General features: G+C 34.2%; 2 protein-coding genes across 4 annotated transcripts; both read left to right on the top strand.

Moving 5' to 3' along the window:
• The first annotated feature begins 595 nt into the window (after window positions 1-595).
• LOC119073602 (LHFPL tetraspan subfamily member 3 protein) lies at window positions 596-12,976 on the top strand. 3 transcript variants are annotated; one of them, XM_037179176.1, is made up of 7 exons: window positions 596-926; window positions 3,024-3,323; window positions 4,417-4,550; window positions 4,614-4,740; window positions 11,684-11,824; window positions 11,983-12,084; window positions 12,529-12,976. In XM_037179176.1, the coding sequence occupies exons 2-7, from the start codon at window positions 3,182-3,184 to the stop codon at window positions 12,729-12,731; spliced, it is 849 nt and encodes a 282-aa protein (XP_037035071.1). In that variant the 5' UTR covers window positions 596-926; window positions 3,024-3,181; the 3' UTR covers window positions 12,732-12,976. The 3 variants fall into 3 exon arrangements, with proteins under 3 accessions (XP_037035071.1, XP_037035070.1, XP_037035072.1); XM_037179175.1 differs by having other exon boundaries at window positions 922-1,046; XM_037179177.1 differs by lacking the exon at window positions 596-926 and adding an exon at window positions 942-961.
• Window positions 7,309-11,644, top strand: LOC119073498 (G-protein coupled receptor Mth2-like). The gene is made up of 2 exons (XM_037179013.1): window positions 7,309-7,566; window positions 7,645-11,644. Exon 2 carries the CDS (start codon window positions 7,968-7,970, stop codon window positions 9,612-9,614), a length of 1,647 nt encoding a protein of 548 aa, XP_037034908.1. The 5' UTR covers window positions 7,309-7,566; window positions 7,645-7,967; the 3' UTR covers window positions 9,615-11,644.
• Window positions 12,977-13,783: the final 807 nt, after the last annotated feature.

Genomic DNA, 13,783 nt, shown 5'->3' with positions numbered 1-13,783 from the left:
TCGAGCTGCAGACGACACACTTGGCAAAATAAAAAGTTTTAAACAAGTGATCGAGCGAAGTCAAGGATTGATTTCCATTAAAAAAAATTCGTTGTAAGAGAACTTCGTGAAGGATTTTTATTGGTTAAAAAACGAAAGAGATGAGTCTCAACCGATAGAAAACCTTCGCGGTGTTCATTTATGGCGGACATTTTTAAGTGGAAACCAGACCTCATAAAAGAAAATTCGCTCATTGCCTCCACATCCGAACAAAAGAAATGGTTTTCGTACCTCTCTCCGTTAAAGCCAAGTATACAAACAGACGGTAAAATGAAATTTTGACACAAAATGTATGGGCATTCTGTCAAAATTTTCTGCTTGTGTGAAAAAATGAGTGAGAATTTCATTTCACCGACTGGTTGTATACTTCACTTAACATTCGAAACAGACTCAATGAAAAAGTTAGCAAAACTCTGACAACCGTGTTTAACAATATTCGGTTTTCAACGAACACACAAATGCTATGCCCGCAATATCAACAAATAAACAACCGACTACGGAACATAAAAAAGTCTTCTTAACACAAATACAATTGAAAGTAATTGAAGCATGAATTCGTTATGCTTATACAATGCTGGTTCTGACACAACAATCAACTACACTTAAACAAATATTTGAACTAATTTCAAATGATACCTCTATGAATTGAGAAGGATATAGGGAATTATCCCGGATTATTGTTTTCAGAAAAATTATTTTACTTGCCAAAGAAGTTAACACACTACCAAAGCGTAGATGTATCCATGCCAAAGCACGCACACATCAATGAGAGAAACGAAAAATGTTTCATTCACTCATACCATTATCGGTGTAAGTTGTTCATTCAACTATATTGAATCCAGCAACATTTCATCGTTTTAGTTAATCAACAAGTCGCGTACAGAAAGGTAAAAAAGAGATCATTGTTGAATCGGTCTAAAAAGTTGGTTGTAAGATGAAAGAAAGAATGCTGTGGACAATTGAAAATTTTTAGAAATGTGTTCCGCTTTGAAATTTGAATATTGATCGTAGGGTATTGGATATTGCAAATGAAATATTTATTTTTTGCAAAATTGTGTGGTTTTTAACTCATTTATAAACAATAACGGTGGAATGTAAATTTTTGTGGTATAATATACACAAAAGAGATTCTTTTTTCTTTCTACTCATCAATGATGAGAAATGTTTCAACTAAAAATTCTGTGAGAATAAAGTGTTACAATGGCCAACTATACCTGCATAGTTATCATTCGTTCGAAGCTGTAAAATTTGCTTACGCCATTCAAATGAAATGTGTTAAACGTACAACAACAACAAGTTATTGTTGTCTTAACAAATTTACCAGAAAAAAAAATATTTTGAAAAATATGTTGTGTGATGAGGTTGATGAATATCATACCTTGATGTCATCAAAACGATATTATATTAAACACCATCGTTCTTGAGTGTTAAACGAGTGGAAGCCATCTTCAACATTTTAATAAAAATATTCAAATGTGAAATTCATTTGTAGGCCATTTGTTTTGTTAACTCGAAAAATGTGGCGTAACCATACCGGTACAGAGTTTATTGTTTCCAGTCAAAAGATTCGAGATTTCTGATTACATGTGGATTCTAAACAATTGTTGTAATAAGTCAATGAGCTAATTCTTAGACAGGTGCTGAATACTCAATCCAGAATGTAGTCAATTTTTAGCAAACATTTCTCTGAGGAATCATCCATTTTTTCCTCTACAATGAGTAACTAAATAAAAAAATTGATCTTTTGGAGCTCAAAATTATAATGCGAGAGAAAACCTGCTCTCTGCAGCCGTACCTGCTGAACCCTATCTGATATTTGACCTATATTTGCGATTCTGTGTATAGCGAATGTTAGGTATGGTATGGTGTACGTGAAGTAAGATACCAGTCCAGAATTAATGTCTCAGTCCTTGAGTCTCCATTAATTTTTCTAACTTTTGATAATTTTGAAGCATAAAGTCTGTCGAAATGGATCTCATTATTCCATTATGCATTTTATAATCGAATATCTCGCAAGTATCCATTTGTGAAAGGTTGATCAATAGGTCACCCATTACGTTGCACACTTAATAACTAGTTCGATTCTGTTATTTATTTACACTTTGTGCTGTATGAATTGTGCTTTTGACTTTCCACTTTATAAAATAATTTTTTTTTTCTGAAATGGCATTTCAATGAAGAAAAAACGCCAATTTAATATGGAAATAATTTACCAACACACAGAGAACGTAGTCATGATCTAATGGATCATTGGATCGATCAGATAATGATATTTAATTTAAATTGTATTATTATACGACGTACCGGACCAGCTATTGTTGTACAGAGCATATTATTGGGAATTTTATTTCTGAGAAAATTCCGAATAATTCTGAAAGCTCTGGGAAAATTCCAAAAAAAATCAGATTTTTTTTTTTGAAATTTTACGGAAACTGTCAAAATTTTCAGAAATAAAATTCTTAATAATAAGCCCTGACTATGAATGGATTTTTGTGTAACACAAGCAATTGTGGATTCGATCTCTTTTCAAAAAGTGACTTAATTACAAATCTGTGTTGCATTATTATTTTTGGTACTGGTATTGGCGACACAGAGTAGCCAAAATAACTATAATTCAATGCTTTACCGAAATTCGAAGGTTGATGACGGTCGTTTTTTTTTTAATCTTATTAATAAATGGATACCATTGCATTATGCAGGAAATATGTAATCGTACAACAGCAGTCAATTTTCTCTGCTTACCATTTTAATACGTCGTGCATTACTATATCGTAAACAAGCAAGTTAGCATGTGCGATAATTTAAATGTGGGCAGAGATTTCTTAGAATGTAACATCCAATCGATTTCGTTCTTGCAATATTGCTGATATTAAAGAGGATGAAATATCACGATATATGGTTACAATATTATGTAACTTGAACCAACAAAAAACAAAGGCCAATAAATGAATGGATTGTATTGAATTTAAACGTTGTTGTTGCAGCAAATAAGCTTAAATATTATTTACAAAAAAAATGCCATCTTAATGGCAAATTGTTATGGTTAACATTTAACGAACTGGACAAGTGTATATATATGTGATTTGTGAATTCAGTGTAAAACGCTTAAGATAAAAGTGAAGGTAAAAACAACGATACCGTAATGGGTACAAAAATAGAATATGTGGAATCATCTCATCTCTATGCAACAAATTATATTAGAAATTCGAAGGCGATAGCTGTGTTATGGGCGATATTTACCATATGCTATGCAATAATTAGTACAGTGGCTTTCTTAACACCAGGTAAGAATTTGGTTTTTGCAATATAGGACGACAGCATTTTTAAGGGTCTAAAGTCGATCACTGAATGTGCAAAAACTAGGACACACTGCATAAAGTATATTGCTATACTGTACCCATTTAAGGCCAGTTCATACTCGCATACATTTTTGCGATATATGCGACCATGAACTGGCCTTAAGACAATAAGATCGTTTCTGGTACTTCGCGATTCAACGCTATTTTCTCTAAAATAATTTTGTTTTGTTAACAGTAGTTAGGTTAAAATTCGTTCCTCACTTTATTTGACACCAAACCTTTAATTTTGGTTCCTGTCGTCTGAATCTGAACGATGTAAGATAACAGTACGACTAACCTAGTTAGGGCACTTCTACAGCTCCAAAAATAAGTACCAGAGTTCTAGGAATATTTTGAACAATTTTAAATTACCAAATAAAATCACCAAAAATTTCTAAAATTTACCAAAAGTTGCTAAAAATTATCAAATTTACTCTCGGTAATTTCTGGTATATTTTGGTAATTTTCGGTAAGTTTGGTAATTTGAAATTCGCTAAAATAGGCCTTGACAGACCTAACATTTTTCTTTATTGGCAGTGAGGACTATGCTCTATCGGTCTCTATTTCGAATGATATCGCGGTCAAATGTGGGCATTGCTTTTTAAGCAAAAGTGATCATAGTTGACAGCTGCCAAGCAGAGTACTATTTTGAAATTGATTTGTTTTACTGTGTTTTACAGTTGTTTGATGTACTGTCCAGTTTCAGTGCCCTATTTACCACTTATGCTTGTAATCAACGCACTTTAAGCATGAGTGGTACTCTAAATAGTATAGGGTACTGAAACTTGACAGTGTGTCACACATTTGTAAAACACTGTAAAAAACTATATCATACAAAATAGTACTCAATTTGGCAGCTGTCGACTAGGATCACTTTTGCTTGATGTGGGTTTTTAATTCAGTCTTTCGTAAACTAGAGACAATTGACCCTACAGACAATGATGTTATTTCGCGTTTATTAAGATAGATTAAGACTGCTGAGCAGCAGCTTGTGGTCCATCAGCGTTTCTTATATGTATCTTTTATTCACTTGTTTCAGAATGGGTCGGTGATATGGACTCGGATAGTGCCGGGCGACTAGGCTTATGGCAAGTCTGTCAAAAAGATGACACAAGTGAAAATTGCCAAAAGCAATTTAGTGATATGTTATCTGTTCCTTCTGTGCCCTTTCAGGTGAATTGGTTTGAAATTCATAATAACAAGAAGAAACAGAACGACTTTTTTTATATTTTATAGGTGGCAACAATATTTGTTGGAATAGCCGTCATAACTGCAATTATGACGATTTGTTTATTGATCCTAATGTTTTTCATGAGATCAACAACTGTGTTTCATATCTGCGGTTGGATGCAAATATTATCAGGTGAGTTGATTTAATTGTCCGGAATATTTCGAACTAAATATGCTTCTGAACACGACAGAGTAAAGTTATTTTACACTGCCGTGCTCTGAACCATTTTTATTTTATTAATTTTGGGAATAAGTTTCCCGTTTACTTGGATGGGTAATATGTCCTTCGATTCGCCTCAAGTCATGGCGATTAACTTACCTATTTCTTTGACTTGAAAAAAAGGGCTACAAGTCTCAGACACGAAATTGGAGAAAGACTTGTCGTTGCAGACTTTGTAATATAAATGTATGTTCTATGCTACAACATTTTATACGCAGAAATTTATACCAAAGCACTTCACGCTCCATTGTTTCCGGTAAATGTCAGTGGTTCCCGATTGAAAGACAATCATAAGAAATTGGAACGAAAATATATCTGAGATTTCGTAAATATATTAAATGAACGGAGGGCTGAGTGTGACTACATGTCGCTGACAACGGGAACGATGGAGCATACAAGCAAATGTTTACCATTTGAAAAAGTGTCATTACAAAAGTGTAAAGAAAAAAGAAACGTAACGAATGGATGAACTTAAGTGACCTTCAAGTGATGCCCTTTCTCTCTCGCTCTGCAACAACTGAAGGGAAATTTGTTTTCGGTTGCACTTAATGCAAATGTGAAACATTTACATATTTCCCATAAATATATTGATGGTATCGCTGTCAAAAGATAAATTATCGCCAGAAAAAAAACACTTTCATACTAATGAACTATAATGACTGTAACAATGAAAAAAAAGTTTCACTTTTAACAGATTTGTAGCAATTATTGCATAGAATAAAGAAAGTAATTAAATCTTTTAAATGCACTTATAAATACAATATGCAATTTTTATGTTACCGCTCAGTCATTGTAAATTATTACATTACTGTAATACTTAACAATGTTTCGGGTCGCTACTTTTTCTGATGACTGTCGCATCGATGTAACTTCAAGACAATTTTTACGCATTCTCTTAAACTAATGATAGTTATAGTCACTTGATCAGTAGTCTCGCAAAATTTTTTTTTAGCAAGAAGTACGCAAAAAACAAGTCATTGTCAAACCAGATAGAAACTCTGAGAAACTAATTGTTTCTACTTTCATTAATTGAATTGTAGTTTTTAAAAATTCGGATCATTCAATCATACGTGTAGTCACTAATGGTGTAAATCATCGGTGGTCATCTAAATATTTGGTATTACCAAACAGATCTGTTTCAATTTGAAACATTTATCCGGTCTAATGCCAACTGAACTTCAAGACAATTAAATAAATTTTAAATCCGCAATGAGTACGCATAAAATACGATCATATCACATTAGACACCGTGACACAAATAAGCTATTTCTGGACCACAACATACTTACCATCAAACAAGTTTTGTTTCATTTCTGGTTTTTGTTAATTTTTCTTCACTTATATCCATAAATACGTATAATGCGAGTAAAAATCAGTCATCATCGATCCACTCATATCCAATACTTCTGCACCGTGCATTTTATATATTTATATGCGGCTTTGGCATGAGACGTGTTATAAATTGATACCTGAGCGAAACAAAAATTAGAAAGCCCGATTGACTGGAAAATAAAACATCGAGTCGAAGTATAAATATTTTGATTTTATGTGTTTTGAAGTCGTTTCGATTTTCGATATCAGCCCATGAGGTATGCCTATAGATACATTATGACATTGACTTAGAAACTGATGATGAATAAAATTATTTAGCCAGTTTTATCATCGCATAGCATCTTTGGATGAATTTATTTCAATTTGAATACAATGGGGAATCAAGCAATTATACCGTTAGATATGAATAAAATATTTTTTTTAATTGTTTTCACAATTAACCTCGAACTATCTGCAATTTTTGTGGGATACATTTATGTATGCTTCTGTTGATAGTTCTATCATAACTCTATTATGTTTTGCGGATTGATTCTGTTGGGTGTGACAATACTTGGAACTGTTTTCATCAACGCACTGTGCGTTGGTTTTCGTAATACCAAAGACAAAGAGCCTTTGGTAATACCAATCAGTCAAAAAACCCTAAGAGGGTACATGTGACGCAAGTCCTTTATCTTACTTACAAAATAACTGATATCGCTGAGGGTGACGCATTGAGCGTCGTACACAAAAAAGTTTTACCAACAAAAAATTGACTCGAAAAATTTGTGAAAGAAATTTTTATTCATTAATCGTAATACCAAAGACAAAGAGCCTTTGGTAATACCAATTTTTGAGATTCTAATTTCTAGTAGTATAGTAGTGAGATTTCAGAAAAAACAAGTATTACAAGTTTTTTTTTCCTAATTTATTACGGTTTTGGGACGTTCTCAGTTTTCCATAACTTGTTAATTGCTTTTAAACGCATTTTTTTGTCTCCTTTCTGTAAACATTTCTGTAAATCTAACGTTTCACGCACCCATAGAGGTAGGCGCACCTACCAGATCAATTTATAAAATTTGTTGCTTATCACTTCTAGTTTGTTTATTTTCTGTGTGACCTGTCAACTTTTGATCTGTCAGTCAGATGTTTTCGCTACAAATTTCGAATAAGTTCACTTTGTGTCCATGACGGTAGTTTTTATCGTTTTTATTCACATTACGACGAGTAGAGGTTTTCGATCTGTTTTTGATGAGATTGAAGAATTCCGCCGAAAACTACCGAAATTTCCAACGAAAACACCTTACTGAGAGATCAAGTTGACAAGTCACACAGAAAATAAACAAAGAAAATAAACAGAGAAGTGATCAGCAACGAGTTGCGCAATCAAATTTTATAAACTGATCTGTAATATTCGCCAATTTGGTTAGAGTAAGTTAACAAATTCGTATAGAATTCAGAAGCAGGAGTTTGTAGTTAAGGTTTCCGAAACATTTGCTTAATTTTCAGCCTGAGGATGGTTGTAATGCACAACCGAATGCAAGTGGTATAAACAAATTGAAAACAAAACAAAACTCCTTTGTGTCATTGATCAGCTCCAGTCATTACAACGGGAAAAAGAATCTTAAAGTCTCCGCTGATCATTCACAAAAATTGAAAATCAATGTAATTGTTATCGAAATGAACTTTTGAAATCCCTTCACGGTATGAAAAAAAGTGTCATCACAACGAACTGTTCAATCAAAAAAATTTGAATAAATCAGTGTGGTACGGAATAAATTACTAATATTGTACAAAGAGTGTTTCATAGGAAAAAGATACACAAAGGCAACATGACTATTCGACAACGTCACAATAAATACTTCTTCATCGCCATAGCTGTAGTAGTACTAGTCTTTGTAGTAAAATCAAATGCACATTTGGACGATTTAAATAAGCCATGCAAATATCTGGACTCAATTAACATAACTGATGGAGAGGAAAATAAGGATGATGGTAGCATAAAGTTCGAGGGAGTCTCTTATCCCAGCTACTTACACGCAGTTTATGATTACGAATTTGTAAATGAATCGTTTCGACAGCCGGTAGCTCCACATGTGCGTGGATGTACCTGTAAACTGGCACCATGTGTACGAATGTGTTGTCCCCGTGGACAGTATCTATATCGGTCTGTTAATGGGACTAATTGCTATAAAAATGATAGTGTATCTGACGCATCTACAAGTGTAACAAATGACGGACAGAACTTTGAAGACGAAAAAGTCTTTGAAATTTTCAACTATGTCGTCGGAAAACCGTGCCACAAAATCTTCCAAATGAAACCATCAAATTACCCGGAAACCAATACCTGGGTATTGTTCAAAAACGGTAGTATTCTTCTGGGCGACCCGCCATACGAAATGTTGAGCAAAAATGAATACTGTTTGAATCCTATACAACACAACGATACCATCGAAGTATCGCTGATGACTTGCTTTATACCTTATTCAGCTACCAAAGATTCTTGGCTTCCATATGGAATGTTCATCAGCGTACCGTTCCTAGTCGTCACAACACTGGTCTACACCATTCTTCCCGAGCTGAGAAACGTTCATGGTAAATCGTTGGTGTGCTATTTACTTGGATTAATTGTTGGCTATATAACACTCGGTTGGATAAAATTGAATGGGTCGGACTATTTCGAGCCGATACTGTGCCGAATATTGGGCTACGTTGTATATTTCGCCTTTATATCTGCATTCTTTTGGCTGAGTGTGATCAGCTTCGATTTGTGGTGGAATTTCCATGGCATGCAAGGTATCAACAAATTTGATGATTTGAAAAAGTTCTTGGTATATTCGACATATGCATGGGGTTCATCAATGTTTATGGTGGCACTGTGCTACCTAATGGACGCTAGTTCCAACATTTCATCGAATTTCCAGCCAGGAATGGGAGCAGGATGCTTTTTGAAGGCGGATCGGCTGTCGCAGTTCTTATATTTGTACCTGCCAATCATTCTGATAATGAGCTGCAATTCCATATTTTTCATATTGACGGCATTGAAAATACGTAAAGTGCAAATGGAAATGTCAAGAGCTACTGCCAAGGAGGATAGCAAAAGGCATCAAAACCATTCGGATAATGAAAGCGCAAAATTCGTACTCTTCTTTCGACTATTTATCATAATGGGTGTAACGTGGACAACGGAAGTGATTTCATGGATAATATCACCAGGTGGCAGGGGCTGGTATTTTTATGTAACAGATTTAACGAACGCCTTACAAGGTGTCGTTATATTCTTCTTGTTTGTGATGAAACCGAAAGTGAAAGAGCTCATCATAAAGAGATGGAACATTTGGCGTGGAATATCATCGCCACGGAAGCAAGGAACGATTTTGACCAGTGGCACAACTCGATCGACAACTCGAACATCTAATAGAACGTTGAACACGATCAAGCCGAACGAAGTAGCATTGATATCGGATGTGAAGGATTAGAGGAAGAATTGACCTTCCAAACGTCAGACACGATACCAAATATTACCAGTAAAAACAAAGGAGCTGTCAGACACGATACTAAAATCTAACCTTAATACCTTTGTTTGAATTCTTGGTTATGTGTGTTTACCGTTACGTGAAAATGATCTATTGAAGCACCAGTATTTGTATATACAGTAACATCGTTTCGTTGAAAATGGTGCATATTACGCTTTATCTAGTGTGCTTAGTGTGATTTATATGCAGGACTGGCCATATGGGCGGATTGGGATGGTCCTCCAATAACATTAGAAAAGAATATTAGAGTGTAATTGGCGATCCAACCAACCTCTCTCACCCGAACCGCCTTTGGGTATCCAGTCCAGTATATACATATTACGGTGGTTTTCTTTTTCTTTTTTGGTAAAAGTTTGTGGATTGTAAAATAAATATTTTGACAGTAAAAAAGTGTCAAAACCAGAAGAATTAATTTATTTCTTTTCGGAGCTGGCGCAAATTCATCATATAGACCAACATATGAAACTTTGATATTTTTTTTTTTCATTACCAAAAACGAACATAAATGCGTTTGAAGTATTTTTACATAGTCGTCTTGTATGATTAAGAAAATTTATAGTAACAGATAGAGTATACTATTACTGTCTTTTGATGTGGAGGTTTTATTTCGAGCCGAAGGCGAGGAATGCATCTCACACGCTCAAAAACAACAAATTTCACAGCAAGAGAGTACGTTACTTTGCTGTTTTGTGACCAGAAAATGCGAAAAACCGGTTTTGAACAAGACAGTAATGACGTATTTTCTGGCTCCAAGACAGCAAAAATAAATGACGTTGCTCCGAAGATATGACCACGGTTTTTTGCGTGCGGTTTTACTAATGAGGTAATTTGGCCTTTCCATCACTAGGTAAAAATAGCTCGCAAAGTAAAGCCCTCGGAGCCTTTCACTGTGTCAATATCTATTGAAAGTTACAATAGAAATAAATACTAAATAGAATAGTGACAAAATTCAGATCCAATTCAATTTATTCGTTCGAGCTCTTTCGTTTAGCCCAAAAAATCTATACTTCCCACAGAACATCTGAAGAAACTTGACTGTCTTCGTCTTCGTCAAACTTATAAGTTATCTCTGAATGACTACAACGTAGTTAAACATAACCGATAACGACGGCATATTCGTTCTTTTTACCAGTTTACCATAGAGACTGAAATTAGAGGCAGTTGAACATTGTCATAAGAAGAAAAAACCATTTCAACAACGAATTATGAACACAAATTACATAAAAACTCACAGAACTGTGAAAATGGTAACAAGTTCTCATAATTGACGTGTTATAATCTCGCATGGTTCGCATTAACTTTGTCTGTTTGGTAATCATCATTGTAGTTTAGAGAATCGAGCACTCTTATGTCCTAACGTTGATAGAACAATCATTTTTTGGATATTCTCTACAAACCCGTTGTATGTTTTCGATTCTTTCGAGTGAAAATGAACTATATTTTTCTTGGTTTTGGTTTTTCTTATGTAGACAACCAAAGGACATCACACAAAAATGATCTGAAAGATCCGACTACAAACAAAAAATCTCTAGATCTGGAAATGGTTTATTTTAGGTCTGATCAAATGTGATAGAAACAGTGGTTAATTTTCATTATTACGTAAATCAAAATGCAAACGCTAAATTACTAACAAAAAAACCTATGCTATCCATCTAGCCATACACACAATATGATTGTACCTACACAGTATAGTATTACTTACCATGTTGTTACGCTTCGAATATTCGGATACAAAAGAAATGTTGAAGAAATCATTAGACAAGATCGTTTAATTCTGACCATTTTCGTATTTTATATGCCCGATGATGATGGATTCGTGGTGTATGAATAATGAACAAATTGGCTTCCAATTACCACATTCGGTTGGTTGTTAAGGAAATGATTTTTTTAAGTATTTTTTTGTAAAAAAAAACTTTTTTTTATAATTATACTTCGGTTATATATTGTACTTCGGTGTTGTGTAATGTTTGTTCACTGAATTTTTATTAATAAAATAATTTTTGCATTTCCAGCCATCTGTATGATCGTCGGCTGTGTAGCCTTTCCCTTTGGTTGGAATTCAAATGAATTTCGTAAGATTTGTGGTCCTGAATCGAATCGTTTTGAATTGGGACTGTGTGGAATTCGTTGGGCTTATCCATTAGCTATTATTGGTTAGTAGAGTGAATATCTCATTAAATCTGTAAATTATTTTGCTTCAAGTTTCGTCTATCGATTTTGTGCGAAATATTTGCTTTCTAAGACAGCCCTACCTAGACATCAATTAACTTACTTTTGTCTTTTTTCACTAATTATGAACATTTATTTTAAGCTTGTATTGATGGGTGCATACTGGCTACATTGGCATTCATATTAGCCACGCGACATGTCCGTTTACAACCGGAACCGATGTATCAGAGTTCTATGTATAAAGGTAAATTATTAACAGATTTTGACAGAAAATTCGGAAAAGATTTCTTTGTCAATGTTAAACATTCATCATAAAGTATAAAGCTTAATTCGCACTTCACTCCGCTTAAGTATGGTTTCCACTCAACAAAAACAACTGTCAAGTAAACAAAGAAAAAATTTAATTTATCTCTCATATGTAATACTTTTTTGGTAAGTGGAAATCAAGCATTACTCACCGTTTACGTTACAACAATGGAAAGAGAGAGAGAGCACCCTTCATTGTTTTTTTTAAACGATGAGTAAACGGAGTGAAGTGCGCATTAAGCCTGAGTCACAAACTTAGTGAGGAGACGTTGTGACCTTTATGTGGGTGTATCGAGAAGACTTTTAGTTTTTTTTTGTTTGGACAAATCACATCTTACAAGTAGAGGCTTTTAGTGTAATAATTATCCCAAAAAAATTGCAGGTGAAATAAACAATGCTTATTTAACAACCGATGCTGCAAGCATAGCTGGATCACGGAAATCAATGAATCTACAGCCTGTACTGCTAGTGGCCTCACCACATCACAATATGCACGACGATACAATCTCGCAATTTTCCAGTCGCACAGCAACGCGCTACAATCGACCCGACTACCACAATTCCATGCATCAGTTTCAACTGTAAAAGTATTTATTTTCGAAGTTATTTATAAAATTGATAAATTAATGTTCCGAATGTTACGCGTGAAAGCTTCAGCAGAGACTGAAATTAGCAAATAATCGCAAAATAAATTGAAAAATTGTTCTTTTTCCTCTGCCTGGGACATTTGGCTATCAATTAGATTAATTTCAGTTTTATGTGTTAAGACTATAATAGTAGGATCAAATAAATGGACGTCTTTACGATCAATGTGAATTTATTATTATTGGTCAACAGCGAACGGCTAATCATCTGTTCTCGACAGAACTGAAAGCAAACTTGGACACAAATTCAGTTAAGAACAATGGAACCTTTGCGAATTTCTATCCTACATTTAGACAGAAAAATCTTCGTTTTTTGATGATTTCTCTAAATCCAAATCTTTTCCTTTACTAGGGAGGGAAAATTGACTTTTCGTCCCTAGGGAAAAGTCTTTCCCTCCTTCGTAAAGCAAAACTTCATACTACACTCGGGAAATAATTTGTTATTTCGTATCACGATGAGTAAAAGTGTTCGAGGACCTTAGCCTTAGCTCAAATTCCTTCCCTTGTATAGTAATATACTACTTTGAAAGAGTAAAAACATTCAAGCACCTATTCAAAAATTGGTTTGTGAGTCATAACTTAACCCACTTGGAGTAACCTGTGCAGATTACATTAATTCACACAATCTGCAAAGGTTTTGTCCAAGTGGTATAAGTTATCACTGACAATCCAATTTTTCGGTTAAAATTAACACATTTTTTCGTGCTTCAATGGTTTTACTTTTGCAAAAAAAAAATGGATCAGAGAAATCATAAAAAAAATGAATAATTTTGAGCCTAAATGTAGGCTACAAATTTGCAAAGATCACGTTGTTCTTAATATTAACTTTATGGTAAAACGAATGAAGTAAAAGATTTTGCATCAAACATTAGTCGATACGATACTTTGAACAAAGTAAGTCATTGATTGCCAATATAAGACACACGCACTCCTCGGCCGATTCGAAATTTCGCTTGATTTTTCAGGTGTTTTTAAGGGCTTCCAGGCGATTTC

The sequence above is a fragment of the Bradysia coprophila genome, unplaced genomic scaffold (assembly GCF_014529535.1).
Source record: "Bradysia coprophila strain Holo2 unplaced genomic scaffold, BU_Bcop_v1 contig_138, whole genome shotgun sequence".
Classification (NCBI taxonomy): Eukaryota; Metazoa; Arthropoda; class Insecta; order Diptera; family Sciaridae; genus Bradysia; species Bradysia coprophila.
The sequence above is the reverse complement of the archived record's forward strand: the minus strand, read 5'-3'. Positions and strand labels throughout refer to the sequence as shown.

Excerpts from the sequence above, each read along its gene's own strand:
- LOC119073602 (XM_037179176.1), top strand. The coding sequence starts at position 3,182 with ATGGGTACAAAAATAGAATATGTGGAATCATCTCATCTCTATGCAACA. Across the intron at positions 3,324-4,416 it reads AGTGGCTTTCTTAACACCAG|AATGGGTCGGTGATATGGAC; the intron begins GTAAGAATTTGG and ends CACTTGTTTCAG. Across the intron at positions 11,825-11,982 it reads TTATCCATTAGCTATTATTG|CTTGTATTGATGGGTGCATA; the intron begins GTTAGTAGAGTG and ends ATTTATTTTAAG.
- LOC119073498 (XM_037179013.1), top strand. The coding sequence starts at position 7,968 with ATGACTATTCGACAACGTCACAATAAATACTTCTTCATCGCCATAGCT.